Source organism: Triticum dicoccoides, chromosome 3A (genome assembly GCF_002162155.2).
Source record: "Triticum dicoccoides isolate Atlit2015 ecotype Zavitan chromosome 3A, WEW_v2.0, whole genome shotgun sequence".
Taxonomy (NCBI): domain Eukaryota; kingdom Viridiplantae; phylum Streptophyta; class Magnoliopsida; order Poales; family Poaceae; genus Triticum; species Triticum dicoccoides.
This window is the reverse complement of record NC_041384.1, coordinates 702237328-702252978: the sequence shown is the minus strand read 5'-3', so window position 1 is coordinate 702252978 and position 15651 is coordinate 702237328. Positions and strand designations below refer to the sequence as shown.

The 15651-nt window shown below is 47.3% G+C and overlaps 1 protein-coding gene across 1 annotated transcript; it reads left to right on the top strand.

Moving 5' to 3' along the window:
• Positions 1–1295: 1295 nt before the first annotated feature.
• Positions 1296–8632, top strand: LOC119272991. Its single transcript, XM_037554318.1, has 10 exons — positions 1296–1442; positions 4755–5213; positions 5307–5354; positions 6287–6343; positions 6777–6926; positions 7013–7132; positions 7262–7732; positions 7819–7874; positions 7951–8054; positions 8137–8632. Exons 1-7 carry the CDS (start codon positions 1296–1298, stop codon positions 7283–7285), a joined length of 1005 nt encoding a protein of 334 aa, XP_037410215.1. The 3' UTR covers positions 7286–7732; positions 7819–7874; positions 7951–8054; positions 8137–8632.
• The last annotated feature ends 7019 nt before the right edge of the window (positions 8633–15651 follow it).

The following is a 15651-nucleotide window of genomic DNA, read 5'->3' as shown; positions in this document are numbered from 1 at the left end:
ATTGCATGCAAGTAATGTAGCACGTCTATGAGGCCACGATTTTCTGTGTGCGGGTCTTGCCGGGATAAGAGGATCAAATCTGACGTGATGTTCTTCCTCAAATGGCACCATAATTTTCGGATCAAGCCGTGTTTCTTTCGTATTTTTTGTTTTCTGCTCGACCGAATAAAAGGAAACAACAACGTGGGGTGATGGCCCGTGATTATAGGAAGTGGGCGTTTCTCCCACGCACGATCAGAAACTACTCCTATTATATCTAGCGCCTTCCAAAAAATAGTTGCCTGATTTGTTGGATGCGAAAATCACGGTTGAGCGTTTCTCCAACAATCAGAAAATCACGGTCGATCGAGTATTTCTTCCAGATGGTGGCCTGCGTTACGTGCGTGTTGTGCTGAAACGGCTGCCATTTCCGTGCTCTTCCAAGAAAACTGCATTTTCTGACGAAACTGAAGAAATCTTATTGTCTGACGAAACTGAAATCTAACAGCTTATGGCTACAACTGACGAAACTGAAGAAATCTTATTGTCTGACGAAACTGAATTCTAACAGCTTATGGCTACAACTGACGAAACTGTATTTTTTGAAACTTCGACAGCATGCAGCTCTAAAGGGAAATGGTCGACGACAGCCAGACGAGGAGGAGGTAGTCTACTACGGATAGGTGAAGACGGCGACGGTCGACGATGGCGGGCAGGTGCAGCGTTCCCTACACTGCTCCTCCACTACTCCTTTCCCCGCGTGCAGGTGCAGACGAGGAGGTGTTGGCCGACGAGACTTAAGTGGGAGACGAGATGGCGAAAAGAGGAGGAGGTGCAGGTGGTCGAAGACGGCAACGGCAGGTCGGCGGCCAATGGAGGCGGAGCTCCCTTCCTCCTGCAGCTATGGCGGGCAGTGGCTCAGGAATTGGGATCGGGGGGCTATGCCTGGCAACGTTGGACTGCAGTCCTGGGCTGGGCCAAAAGTCGCGGTCCGACCGAGCAGACCGAGCTTTAACCGGACCGGACTGAGGTTTTTTCGGTCTGATTTTCTTGGCCCGGACCGAACAATTTCTCTAGCGGGCCTCGACCGTACGGTCCGGTCCTGAACGGGCCACGAGCGGGCCTAAAAGCTTGCTCGTTCCGTCCACCCTGAGTGGTGGCGGAGAAGGAGCGCGGCGTCCCGAGAAGAAGTAGACGGGGTGAGCTCGATGGTGGCTGCCCCGTCAATCACCTCCTCCCTGCGGCGACCGTGGTTGTGGGGAAGGAGCCGACCTTGGCGGCCCAGCTCGACGGCGGCACGGATCCAGGAGCCCCCGATGTGGTCGTCGCCAGGGAGAGAAGTGGAGGGGGAGAGGATGGGGGCGTCGGCATTGGCGGTGGAGGGGAGGTCGGCTGTGGACGAGAGATTGCCGTCGGCGGTGGGTGGGTGGCCAGTGGTGGAGGGGATCTGGATCGGGGGTTGGGTGAATTTCTTTTTTTTTTTGAGATAAACGGGGCGGGTGGAGGGTGGAGTGGGACTGTTGATGGCGTGGGGTGAGGGTGGGAGTATACTAGTAGCGCGGTTGCCGGCAATGCGCTACAGCTATCCACATAGTAGTAGCGTAGGTTTTAGAACCCGCGCTACTATTATGGTTTGTTCGTGAGGCACGTTAGAGATATTTACTAGTAGCGTGTTTTTTTGACCATGCACTACTAGTAAGTAGTAGTAGCGCGGGACAATATAGCGCGCTACTAGTAAGCACCTGTCTATAAGCTTTTTCCTAATAGTGCATGAGCGACATCTTCAATGTCAAGGACCTCTCGCCCTACCATGATGATGAAGAATTTGATCCGCTGTCGGATCTTTCCCAAGGGAGGGAGATGATGCGGAGCATCCCAAGGTCATCTCCATGGATCTACCATCGTCGCACCAAGTGCCTAGTGGACCCATGACACGAGCACGTGCAAGAGCTCTCGAAACCAAGGTGACATCTCTCCTCTCACAAGTCCACTTCTATGCACATGTGACATGGCTACTATCTCAAATGGAGACATTGTGCATACTCAGGTATCAAGGAGTTAGCCATGAAGAAGCTAAGGAGCAAGAAGAATCCAAAGAGGAAGGTGGACGTGAAGATGGAGAAGAAGAGCTGCCACGGAAGCTACAGCCACCGGACGACCGGTGCAGCCCGGACGTCCAGCCCCTGAAGGTCACGCCAGCCCCACGAACTCAGGCCAACGAAAGCTACAGTGACCAAATGTCCGATCAGGACCGGACGTCCGATGACTCCCAGGCTCCGGACGACCGACGTTTCACTAACAGAATGAAATTAGCAGAAGTCTGAGGAAGACCGGACGACCGGACACCTACGGACGTCCGACACCGTGGCAACAGAACCTAATCTACGGATATCCGAAGATCTACGGACGTCCGGACCTCCGCGAGCCTTCGGACGACCGGCGCCTCACGGACGACCAGACCCTGGCTGCGTCCAGTTTCGGGCCGAAGCCCATCTACCCCTCCACTTCGCCCCTCTTTTGCCCTAAGACTATAAATAGACCTCTCCCTCCTCCTAGTTAGGGCTAGCAAAGGATTAGCTCATATTCAGAGGCGGAGGACGGAAAAAAAATTAAGGTGTGGCGAAGTCTTAAGGAAAGAATTCTTTTGATGCAAATCGAAAGAGTCAATACACATTACAACTCAAAATGAAATACACTAAAAATGTAGGCATGTTTCAATAGAAAAACAACCTAAAACATACCGATAATGATGCTTTCAATGGCGTCTAGAAGACCCAGGCAATGACAATACACTAGCACGAATGAATATAAACAAATCTGGAGTTCTGGTTCAGAAACTTTAGATCATGGAGAACTGACAGAAGAAAAAACGCCAAATGCCCCAACAAAGTTTAGAGTTCAGACCTAGCCCCTAGGGATTACCAGAAAAATCCCCGACCCCGATTTGTGGCCGTCGCCTGCTGAAGCCGCCGGTGAAGCCCCCGCACCGCTGAAGCCGTCGCCGGAGCCGCCGCTTGCTGCGCCGCCGGAGCCGCCGCTGCAAGCGCCGCTGTGCAGTAGCCCTCCAAGCCCCCAGCCCGCTGACGCCGTCGACTGCCCCGTCGTCACGCCCGCCTGGACCTCGCGACCTGGCCAGCCGCCGCCGCCGTGTTAGGTTTGGTCGCGTCTGGGTGGGTGGAGTTGGTCGCGTTCGCGTCGCGGCGTCGGTGTGTGCGGGCGTTCATTTCTTTCTGTTTTTCTAGGTATACACTAGTGGGCGCTCGATGCAGAGCCCCATCTGGCCGCGGTCGATGCTCCAGCCGATGTCTAGGCAGTACAAAAGTGATAGATACGTAGACATAATTTTTTTTTGGCCAAAAATCAAGGTATGGCGGGCGCCATACCCTGCCCACCGGAGCCCTCCGCCAGTCATATTTGTGTGAGAGCTTTGCTCATCCACTTGGTTACCTTCTCCTTAAAGATAGCGCCTCCTCGGAGAAGATCCCCCAAGCGGATTCAAGACCCCTTCACGGGAAGAACCTCAAGACCTCCTCACGAAGAAGATCGTGCTATTTGTATCGTCCTTAGTTGATCATGGATCATGTATCTTTTATGTGTTTGAGGATCTAGCATATATGTGACTATTTCTTGTTGGTTTTAGTGTTTCCCCTTGTGATTTTCCTCCGTTCTTCTCCGTGTTCTTCTTGTTCTTCGTTGGGATTCGCTCCTGCCGTGAGAGATCGGCCACATAGGTTCCATCCTACATCAGACTACTGTGGTGTTGTCTTGAAGTCAGCCTGCAAGAGGCTACCAATGTGCCGGAGCGCTGAGGAAGCCGAAGCCCGAGCCATCCTGGTAGGTCTGCAGGCTATGCAAGGAAATTACAATGGCCAAGTGATTGTTAAGACAGACAACCAAATCATCGCGAACGAACTGCTAGCACTGAAGCCTACACGCTCCCCTCATTATGGCCTAATCATAGACATTAAGAAGTGCATGGCCGCTTTCTCAGATTGCAGTGTGCAGTGCGTAAAGAGGAGCAGAAACACTTTGGCTCATGGACTGGCTGCGCTGACCAGGAGCACAGGAGAGCAGGTTTGGATCGTGAACGTTCCGAGTAGTCTTCGACCTCTAATGATCTCTGAATGTACTGCTCCATTTTGAGTAGGCTTCTTACTCTATTCTAAAAAAAGGCAAAAGAAAAGATGATCCAAGCGAGGCTTTGCACGTTGTTCTTTCCTTAATGTCCAGCGTGGTTTGAATATATTGGCACACAAGTTAGCTTGTACTCCCTCTGTTTCTAAATAATTGGACAAATAACTACATACGGAGCAAAATGAGTGAATCTACACTTTAAAATATGCCTACATACATTCATATGTTATAGTCAATTTGAAATGTTTAAAAAGACTTATATTTAAAAACGAAGGAAGTAGTTGTGAGTATGTTGTAAATTATTTTTAGGTTTTTTTGCCGTGATGTGATTCCCGAATGTATTCGCTATGAACTTTGTACTGATGTTCATTAATCAATATAAAGTGCAAGTTTTATCTCAAAAAAACAATACTCACACACGCAACTAAACAAGCTAAAACTCACCGTCGTTCCAAACGACCAAACCGTCGTTCCAATTTCCCGTCTCCGGCCAAACTCACCACATACCGTACCACCTTTATAAATAACCACCAAGCTTTCTCCTGATCGCCAGCCACACCCTCGGGACATTTCTCCCCCACGCCCCTCACATCATCCCAATTACCGCTTTGGTCCTTCCCGCAGCAGCGTAATGAGCCAAGGTTCTCCCGCCGCGACGGGGTCCGGTACAGGGACAGGCAGAGCCGGCCCATGGGCAGCACGGGGACTCCTCCGACGCCGCCGCCGCCTCCGCCTCCCCGAGAGCCGTGGCGGCCGATGCCTCCTCCACCTCACCACCACCTCTCCCCCCTGCAGCGCCCCTCGAGCGGCCCCAGGAAGAGCGGGGCCGCGAGCAGGCCGGAGGCTCGTGCTCCGCTGCGGCGGCGGGGGTCGACCGGGAGGGCGAGGGGCTCGACCCCGCAGCTCCTTCTTCGGCGCCTTCTCCTCCGAGCTCCGACAGCAGCAGCCCCGACGGCGCCGACGCCGCGGCCGCCGGAGCCGGGCCGTTCAACTGCAGTGTGGTGTTCCAGCAGATGCTACAGGAACAGACGGCCATCAAGGAGGCGGGCGGGCCGTTGGCTGAGGGGGCGGGCAAGAGGAAGAGGCCGGAGAAGGCGCAGGTGATGGCGCGTATCTCGCGTTTCCCGGCATTCTGTTGTTTCTCGGCGTCTCTGGAGTGCGTTCTTGAGCGTTTCTTGGTTTCTGTTGAGCAGGTGAAATCGTCGCACGCCATAGGGGAGCTCTGGAACAATCTTAGAAAGGTATTATAGCCTGAATCTTGGACCTCCATTTCCGTTCGGGATGTGGAATTGTGATCTCTACGTTTGTTGAAATGTTGGGGATGATCCAGAGTAATAGGGGCAGCATCTTGGGCAAATGTTGGGGACAGTTCGAAGTTCTGTAATAGAAGCAGAATCTTGAGCAGCTCGTTGCGCTAAATGATTATTCTAGTTAGTGGGATACCATATATGATTGCAACAGTAAAATGTGGGGAAATATGAGGGTCATGCCTTGGCAGTGACTGCTGCTGCTGTGATATTTTTGGCAAGACATCTCGCAGCCGTATCAAATGTATCAGTTTTCAGTGTATAGGAGGAACCTTGGGTATTTTAGTTTGCCAGCAGTACACATTCATTGTTGGTCGTGGACTCGTGGGTCTTCTCTCAGTCTGGCATCATATTTTAAACAAATGGCTATCCTGTTGAAATTGTTGTCTGTAAAATGCGGGGAAATCATGAGGTTGTGCCCTGATTACGGGAGCCTTTTAGTAACAGAGCCTGAAGTCAAATGTATGAGCTTCCTCTGTCAAAAGATTTTGTTATCAGAAAATTTAATCTAGACACTAGTTCAAGACTGCATAACTGGACATAATTTCTGTAAATCATTTGCTGTTTACATGCAAAATCACTGACTACTTACTCCAGAATTTGGTCGAGAAGTTTCACCATTTGGTCGACTGGGACCAACTGGCTCAGAAGCCTCAGAATATTATTCCATGTAAATAGTTGCCAGGAACCAAGAAGTTTTGGATACGCACATTTCGTGGTCTTGCTATTACATTCTTGTTTGTTAATCCCATTGGCTTTTTATTCACTTATTTCTTGTTTTGAAACGCTTGATCTTCATGTTGATTATGTGCAATTGTATGGCTGTCGGAATGTCTGAACTTTAACTTTGTTTTCTTGTCAAACAGTTTTTTCATGGAGAATCACCAGGTTATGTGCACTATTCACAACATGTGAATCACCAGGTTTGACCCCATTTGGCCTTCTGTAATTTTTCAAAATGGAAGTGCATGAAATATCAGGATCAAAGTTGATCACATGATACTGTGGTTTGTGGTTCCTGTACAATCCAACTCTCCAGTAGGATTATGTTCTCTTTTATAAATACTACATTGTTGTTAACTCTTGGTTGTGATAGTCCGAGAAAACCTGAATCATATCTGTACTGTTGTTGGGTTTATCAGACGTTAATAGATATTTTCCTCTTTTCTTACTGAACACAACCAATCAAAATATCAATGATGGGATTATACATGCTGGTGGTTTCAAACATTTCCAGAGAACATGAAACCCAAAAATTGGAACAAAAACAAAATTTCCTCGTCATATTTTAAAATACGTTTTTCCATGTTCTAATCAGTGTAATTTGAATTCCTGTATTTACACTGTTTGTTGCAGACACATCCCATGACTGAAGTCAGAAAGTATTATTTGGTTTCTGATTTGGCTACGGGACAAGGAGTGGACCATCTTGATGCCTATTCAAAATTTAGACCGGTGACTGGAGATGGGGAGTGTTTCTACAGGAGCTTCATATTTTCCTACCTGGTAATCAACTAATTGTTCTCCTCTCTTTTCCTTAGTATAGGATGTAGGTTTACTTATTTTTCTCTGTTTATGCAAATGTACAACAGGAGCAAGTTCTTGATAGGCACGACACACATGAGGAACACCGTCTCCTTGATGCTCTTAAAAGAGTGTCTGTGCAACACGCAGATCTTAGATGGACCTCTGAATTTCCCAGGAGCTACAGAGTAAGTTCTTGCTTCTCCATATTTGTTTTTTCTTACATATAAACATGCCTGTGAGGGATGATTCTCTTCAGGTTACAGTACACTTCAAGCTGGATCTGGCATCTCACTATCTTTGTTTGTCATTTGCAGGGGATGCACAATTTCTTACAGTAGTGGCATGCCATTGCAGTTTTACACTGTTGGCACAAGCTCAAATTTGAAGTTTATTGTGACCTTAACAACCCGATCGTAAATACGGCCTTAACATAATTTTACTTGCAATAACAACAGCAATATAACGGGGAAATAACATAATTTTATGCTCGTTTGAGTACTGCAACAATACACTGGTTATTATTATGTAGCCATCTCACTGTTTTGTTCCTAAGCTATATATGCTTAATGACTGACACTTCTCAGGCCAGTTGTCTTAGCTGTGTTCTTTCTTATCTTGCTATGGATCAATATTCTGTATGTATTATTGTAACCTATGTGTAATGATATTCCACTGAACTATTTGAGTCGCTGATTCTTTCAGGCATTTAAGAAGCTGATTAAGAAAGTAAAGAGATGGAAGAGGCATGGCAGGTGGAAGTGGAACAGCATAGCATCAACTAGCAGGTTTTTGATTCGCTTGTTTTCTGCACTTCCAACAAAGTATTGCCGAATGCATTCCACCTCATTGTCATAATTTATTCCCTTTTTAGCTACCGCAAAGAGAAACTTCTCGAGTTCTTCAGAAGTTATGATACGACGGAAGACAGTGAGAAAAACACCCTTGAACTTATATTTCCTTCTGTTCATCATAATTCATGTTTCTGATACATTTTATTGGTTAGTTCTTACTTTCCTCAGATTAGTAGTAGCTATCTGGATATGCTCGCACGGGAAGCAGTATGAGCCGCGTATACCAGGGCTTGATAGACGTTACAGTCTGAAAGATGTCAGTATCAGCATCTCACCTTGCTAAATTTCCAGTGCATCCATTCTTCGACATTTTACCTGACCTGTTGCTCTACAAACAGTGTGCTTTCAGCACGTCACTCCATCTCGTCAGTACGCGGACCATGTTATGATGACGGCCTTGGCCGAAGCGCTTGAGGTACCACTTAGAGTGGAGCAACTCAATGGAGGACCTGCTCAGGATATCTACACCGGTCCTGGACCTGGAGTTCCCCATGTGAGTGTGACGCTTCTGTACACGGGCAATCACTACGACGTCCTCTACCCACACGCTCCTCCTACCGAGAGTTCAAGTCAGCAGACCTCCTGAAGAAATCATCCTGCTGATTAGAGTTGGAAGTCAACAGATTCTGCTGGATGTTGCTGAGTTTAGGTGGTAGAGTTAGACAAACTGGGTACCCATATTATACACTTGTGCATTCTTCTTCTGTTGGCACAAACTGGCTGCTCCCTTGTCAGAAGATTGACAAGGAAGAACTCGTGCTGTGCTTTGTCTGAATTGTTGGCTGGTGTACTGTGAATCTTCTGTGATCAGATGACATTCCAACTTGTTAATTCCGTCCATCTTTAACAGTTCTAATCATATCCATTCTTGATATCATGATATGAATTGGTCTGTTGGTATGTTATGGAAGACGCAGGTTTGGTGGACATGTCTTGCCCATTTTGTACACAGCAGTGCGGACGATCTTCCTTGCCTATCCTAATGAAGCAGATATGCATATACTTGTGCAGCATTATTTCTTTTGTTGGGACATACTGCTGGTTATGAAAGTCTTTTAATTAGTTCATGTGATTAGTTTATGTTTATATGCGCTGAATGTCTGTTTGTGATTCTTTCTATCTCTGCTGGTTTACCCTTGTGTCTATACTAGCTCGGTAGAAGTACAATGAAACAAGTGCACCCAAGAGCACAAAATGCAAAAAGAAGAGTCGCCTAAATTTGAGCAGCTGAACAATTGCCCCTGCATTGGCACATAAAACATATGCAGTAACAAGTGATCAGTTATCCTTCAACAATACTCCCTCCGTCCGAAAATACTTGTCCTCCAAATGGTTGTATCTGGACTTATTTTAGTTATAGATACATCCATTTTATCCATTTCGAGGACAAGTATTTCCGGACGGAGGGAGTACTTTGTAACTTTAATATATAAGACATTTGTTGACACTGCCATGGACTCACTAAACGTCTTGTAAAAAGCTACAGAGGGAGCAATTTAAATGATGAGAAGGAACTTCCAACTTGCTTGTACAACTGCATCACCACATAATTATTGATGGTCTTGTCCTCTGCTTTAGACCAGATGAGTAGAAAACTTCCCTTCACCAACAGTAGTGGAGATGATCTTGCTACGCCAGCACAGAAAAATGTGGGTGGCAGTTACAATGTCTCAACAGGAACACAACGCAGGACCTGACAAGCCGTTCTTCGGCTTATCAGTACAGGTTTTAGTTCTTGATATTATGTTGAAATTGAATACTGGAGGAAGCATAAATTCCTCCAGTTCAATCTTATGTCAAGATTGAACACATGTTGATTGGTAAATACTCCGTATTATACTAGGAAGACCACAAGTTAAAAGAGCAAAATAATTCTTCAGTTAAAGATAATAGGAACATCACGCAGAGTAGTTAGCACACATTTCAAACACACATCAAAATGACTTGATAATATTAGAATCAACATGCACAACCATCACTTCGGTCAAGGAAGGGTGTCAAAAACAGGCATATATCGCAAAAAATAGGAAACAATGTGAGCTTCTTGATCATAAATTTATATGCATCTACAAAGATGCTAGTAGGCTTATGGTGGATCTGATTCATACATACTGCAGCAGAAGAGGTACAAACATCTAGCACATAAAGAAGCACCAGATCACAGCATCAACATTCAGACGAACCATCTATTATTCTAGTGTCAAAAAGAAAGTATGTGGAACAAGAGTTTGTTTGAACTGCAATTTAGTAAGACTGAGTGAATGGCGATGGAAAGTGGCGACGAACTTGCCATCCATGTCAATCTGAAGTAGCCATTCGGCATACTGGACTAGCACAAGCAACTCACCATCCACATGCATGACCACGGCATACCAACAATCATCATATTGTCCACACAATACCTTGATCTCAATGACCAGCAATTCAATCTTGCACTTGAAGGTCCAGACCTCGCTTTCATAGTCCTGCAACACCCAAATATCGATGGTGTCCGCGGCCTCATTACAACTTAGCATGCCAAGCACGCCATCCATGTCAAACAAGTCAGCATAGGCAGGAACATTTCTAAAAACCGGAACAACTGGAGCATGCATCTGCCGGAACGACTCAGCTGTGGTGTCGAATACCACTATCATGTTGCTTTCAGTCTCATTTTGGTCTATGTGCCAATGCAGGTTGCCACGAAACAGAACAGCTGTCGTAGCCTCACGGTGTAAAAGCAGTTGCTCAACCTTCGGCGGGCACCCGATGTTCCTCAATGGCTGGACGGAGCCCAATGCCAAGATGTAGCAGGTATCATCATAGAAACAGATTTCCTCCTCATGACGATAATCGGTTTCCTTGTTTTTACCATACACTAGTATCCGGTACTCGCCGGTAGGGTGGTGCCGATACATCCCCAAGATATGGTTGCAACTGACCTTGGAGTCACAAAGCGCAGGTATGGGAGCGTATTGAGAGTGGCCGGGTTGTAGATGGAGGAGCAGGCATCCTTCCTGTTCATGTTGTGTGAAATGAGGAGGAGGCCGTCGCAGCAGGCCACCAGGCCACAGTCCCTCTCGTCAAGCTGGGCGACGTGTTGCAGCTGGGCGCCGGCGGCCCGGGCCCGATGGTCGTAGGTGATGAGGTCTCGGTCGTGGAGGCGGCCGCCGTAATCGTGGCCGGAGGTGATGAGGAGGGCGGGCTGGCGGGCGTGGTGGGCGAGGAGGAAGTCGCGGGTGGAGGTGGTGCGGCGCCATGCGCGGCAGCGTAGGAGGGCTTTGGGGGGCAGGCGGACAAGGATCTCACAGATTACGATGTCGTCGAGGAGGCCGGGGAGGAGAGGCGTCGCTCCTGCGCTCGTGGCATCCGCCATGGTCGCCGGCTGGGAGGCTGCCGATCGATCGCCAGATCCACGTCCCGGGACCGGGAGTAAGTGGTGGTCGTGAGGAAATGGGTACTCCTAGTAACCAGGAACGGACTCGCTCTATCTTTATCCAGGTTCGTTGCAAGGACTACACAGAAATAGAGACTCGGTTGTTTTTTCTTAAAATCAAACAAAATGCTTGAGACTTTGAAATACACTCCTTTCGTTCTTAAATATTTGTCTTTTTAGAGATTTCAAATAACTACCATATACGGATATATATAGACATATTTTAGAGTGTAGATTCACTCATTTTACTCAGAAACAGAGAGAGTATTATGTTTTTATCCACATGATCACCACAGACTAATAGAATATTTAATTTTTAAAAATTAGCTGACATGAATATCCTGTTGGTCTGCATTGAGTCTATAATGAATCTTTTTTAGGGAGCCCCGCACCGTGGCTAGCTTTATTGATCTGCAAACATAATTACTACCGAAGCAGAAGTGTTATAATATTACAAATCAAAAAGCACAACAAAAGGTTCCAAATCAGAAAGCGCAAGATCGGCTATGCCTCGTGTATCTTGTCAAAGATGCAATCAAACTCGCTGTCGTTTGATCTTTTTTCTCTTTGAACCTTTTGTCACTCGCGGTCACCTGTGACCTGCTGTTTTGCCTCTTCGCTCAATGAAATATTCATACGTAGAAATTGAGTCATCGAAATACATTAAAAAAACATCAAGTGCCAAACCATGTTAATTAGCCGCAATAGTATACCAGCCGCAAATGTTGATGATCGTCCAAAAAATATTGGCGGGAGCATCACCCCGATCTAGATAAATAGCAGCGTCAACATCACCAGACCAAGTTATCTACTTTGCTCGCAAAGTTTCAAAATGCTGATGAGCATATAACACACAGTTGAAGAAGACCACGTTGGCGCCGTGGATGGTCATGGAGACACGCCCATTGAACATCAACAAGAACCAACCTGATGAGCACAATGTTGTCGTCATGTTTGGTTGTCATCTCAAATATTGCATGTATTGCATACTTGTCACAGTTCAGTCTGGCTGAGCAAAAACAGGTCAAAAACCAACATCTGCATATTGTTTGGTCGCCCGTATTGCACCAGTGGCCATTTTAGGGATGACTGTTTGGTTGCACACATTTGTGCTTTAGGGTCAGCAGATGCACACCACATTTGTTTGGCTGCATGCACGTTTGTGTTCTGCTGAACCTTTTCAAATGTGGTGGCCTTACCACCACATTTGTAGCACAACAACAAAGAACAGACAGCACAACCAAGATAAGCAAGCAATGAACAACAGGGTAAACAACAGATTAACAAGCAAACTAGTATAACCACGACGATAAGTTAAAGACAACTTGGGCATCTCATGCCCCCTGCTTCACACCAGGGTGCTGATCCTGGCCAAAACATTAGTAAGTTCACAGCACTAGTTCAAACAACCACAACAAACTACTAGCACGTTCATACTTAAGACTTCGTACTAGATCTAGAGCGCGAGAGAAATGTCGCTGATGTAGTTGTGCTTGGTGCAGTGAACCCTGCACATGATCAACCTGTCATGGTCGTAAATCTGCACCTTGAGGCCAAGTCCGGAGATCCACGGGATGAGGAGGTCGCCGGGGACGACCCTATGGCGGCGGCAGAAGTACTGCGAGCCGATGCGCGGTGCCTTCGTCACCGGCCACTGCTTCATCGTCTCCATGAACTTGGGCGGGATGATGAGCATTGTGAAATTCTCCATGTCCTTGATCTGAACACAGAAACAGAGTGGATCTCGTGCTCCCTCTTCGTGGCTGGTCCTCGGTGCTCGTCTTCGTGACCGTGGCTAGCTCATGGAAGCGACCCTGCAAGTAGTCAGGGGAAAAATGCAAATCCCAGTACCAATCTAGCATGAACATCAATCCAACGTCACTTGCAAGCACAAATCTAAAACAACAACACCTAGTTTGCATCAAGGCAGTTCACTACTCTACCAATCTAACAACAACAAGGCAGTGCATTAATCTACAACAACACTCAAGAAGCAATCAATTGGACTCGGATCGAATCGAATCCAATCCAAGCCATGCCTAGTACAACAAACCCTAATCTACATCTGCGAGCAAAGGGGGAAATGCAACTTACTGGAGCTGGTGCAGTTGGAGCGTATGCGAGCCGAGGAGAAAACCCCGGTGGGAAGGAGGGGTCGGTCGAAGAGGAAAAAAAGACAATGCCGAGGGCCATCGGCGATGCGCTGGTGCTCCTCGTCACGTGGGAGGTCAAGGAAGTGGGCGCCTTCGTCCATGGCCCTGCTGCGCTCCACGAAGAAAACCCTTGAATGAGGGTAAAAGAAACCCTCTGCCCATTGGGGTTCCAAGCAGCGGTGCTCCCGATGTCCGCTCCGGCAACGCTATCGGACTCAGGACCACTAGGTTCGATTACGGAGGCGGAGCCGTAGTGGCAAACAGCTCATTGGCCCAGCGAGGGGGCTTGGTGCAGAAGGGTGAGGGCATGCAGATGGCCGCCATCAAGTCAGTGCCTTAGTTCGTTAGGTCGGCCACCATCGGTCTTGGATGTTGTTGCTGTCGGCGATGATGGGGGTCAGGGGGCGGCGTGGCGAGGGGCGAGCCATCGGAGGAGAGCAAGGGGCGGTGAAGAGAGTGAGAGGGAGCGGTGTGAATGGAGGAGTGGGCGGTGACACGAGAGAGGGAGGGGTTTATGATACGTCCCGTCCTCCCCCCGCGCTCCCCGAGGCGTGCAGTGAAGAGGCACATGTGGGCGTAGTGAGGCTGGCTCGCAAAAACTGCCGATTCACCGTTCTTCCCGGGTCTGGCCCAGGGGTGCTTTAAGTTCTATGCGGCCCGAAGAAAATGCAGCCCAGGCAACCAAACATATCATTTTCTCCCGCGTGAGGCCGGTTGAACCTAATGCGGGCTATCAAACATGCCCTTGAGTATTCTTCTTCTTCTTATAGTACAAACTTCCATGGCCAAAAATTTATGGAACACCCTTCAAAACCTTTTTGGAGACCGTGGATATGACGACTCTGCTACAATTGCTCTTAAAGAATCGAATTGAATGTGAGCTTCCTACTTTTATCTTTCCCTTGTAAATGCCCCAGATTACGTCTTCACTATGTTTTTTCTCTGATATGGTGATATGCAGATGCAGAAAAACACCTCAATGTAAGTACTCCCAAGTGTCGGCCTGTATAAGCAACTAGGTTCACTATGTTCACAAGCATCGGGTGCCATGTCGTGGTGCAAAATACAAAAGGTGCGCTCATAGACCTACACCAAAGAGATCCATATATACCTCAAAATGTTGAAGACTCTTACTCTGAGCCCCCCTCCCACCCCCAGAAAAAACCTAGTAGGGAGAACTAGCTGGGAAGAGGAAGAAAGCGAGAGTCCAGGAGCAGTGGGGATAGGAACACAGAGGAAAGTATAAATTCTCTATTTTCTCTTCTAGCACTGGATGAGGAGATTTGATTTTGTGTTTTCCCAGTGCCTCCCATTCCTATTGTTCTTTGATTGTCCTCCCATTCCCTTTAGCTTGCACAACCGTCTTAATGGATAGAACAAGATAGTTAATCATATATTAGAACAAGGACATCCAGAACCATCCTTGTGTTTTGCCAGTGCCTTCTATCCCTACGAGAGAAGTGCATATTTCAACCTTCAACTCTTGCCCTAGTCTAATTTACAATCCCCAACTTCTACACCGTCTACATTATACAATGCCGAACTCTTAAAACCGACCATGATTCAACACTCCCTACTTGTTGACCGGTTTTGACCCATTGACCATCCAGTCAGCATGCCCAGGCAGCAAACCACATTAGCAAAAGATAAAATTTTCAAAAAGATCAAAAAATATGTCAAAAAATCCAAAACAAATAAAAAATGTCTTATCTCGGAAAGTCTTCTTTTGATTTTTTTAGGGCAAATGGCTTCACATAGCAGAAGATGGCCATCGGTGGACCTCAATGGGCCCCACAAGTGCAGCCGCCATGCCCCTGAGCTTGTGGGCCCACGGAGGGTCTTCTCTGGTATCTTTTTCTTCCAATATTTTTTGTATATTCCAAAATAAATCTCCGTGAATTTTCACGTCAATTGGACCTCTCGAGAATAGCTATCTTTGTTGTAACTTTTTTAGGCTCAGAATTCCAGCTGCCGGCAATCTCCCTCTTGTGGTGTATCTTGCACTTTAAGAGAGAAAAATCATTAATATTGTATCAAAAAGTGAAATATAACCTCAAAACGATAAAGATAATAGTATGAAAACATGATGCAGAATGGATGTATCAGGGTCCTTCCCGCGGAAGCCCAATGCGCCAAGGTTCTTCCCGCCGCGATGGGGTCCGCTTCAGTGACATCAGACCAGATCCATGGGCAGCACGGGGACTCGCCCAACGCAGAAAGAGGAGGAATATGGATCACCGCTATTAACCACCACCAACCGAAGAAGATAGGGCTGCTTACTGCTC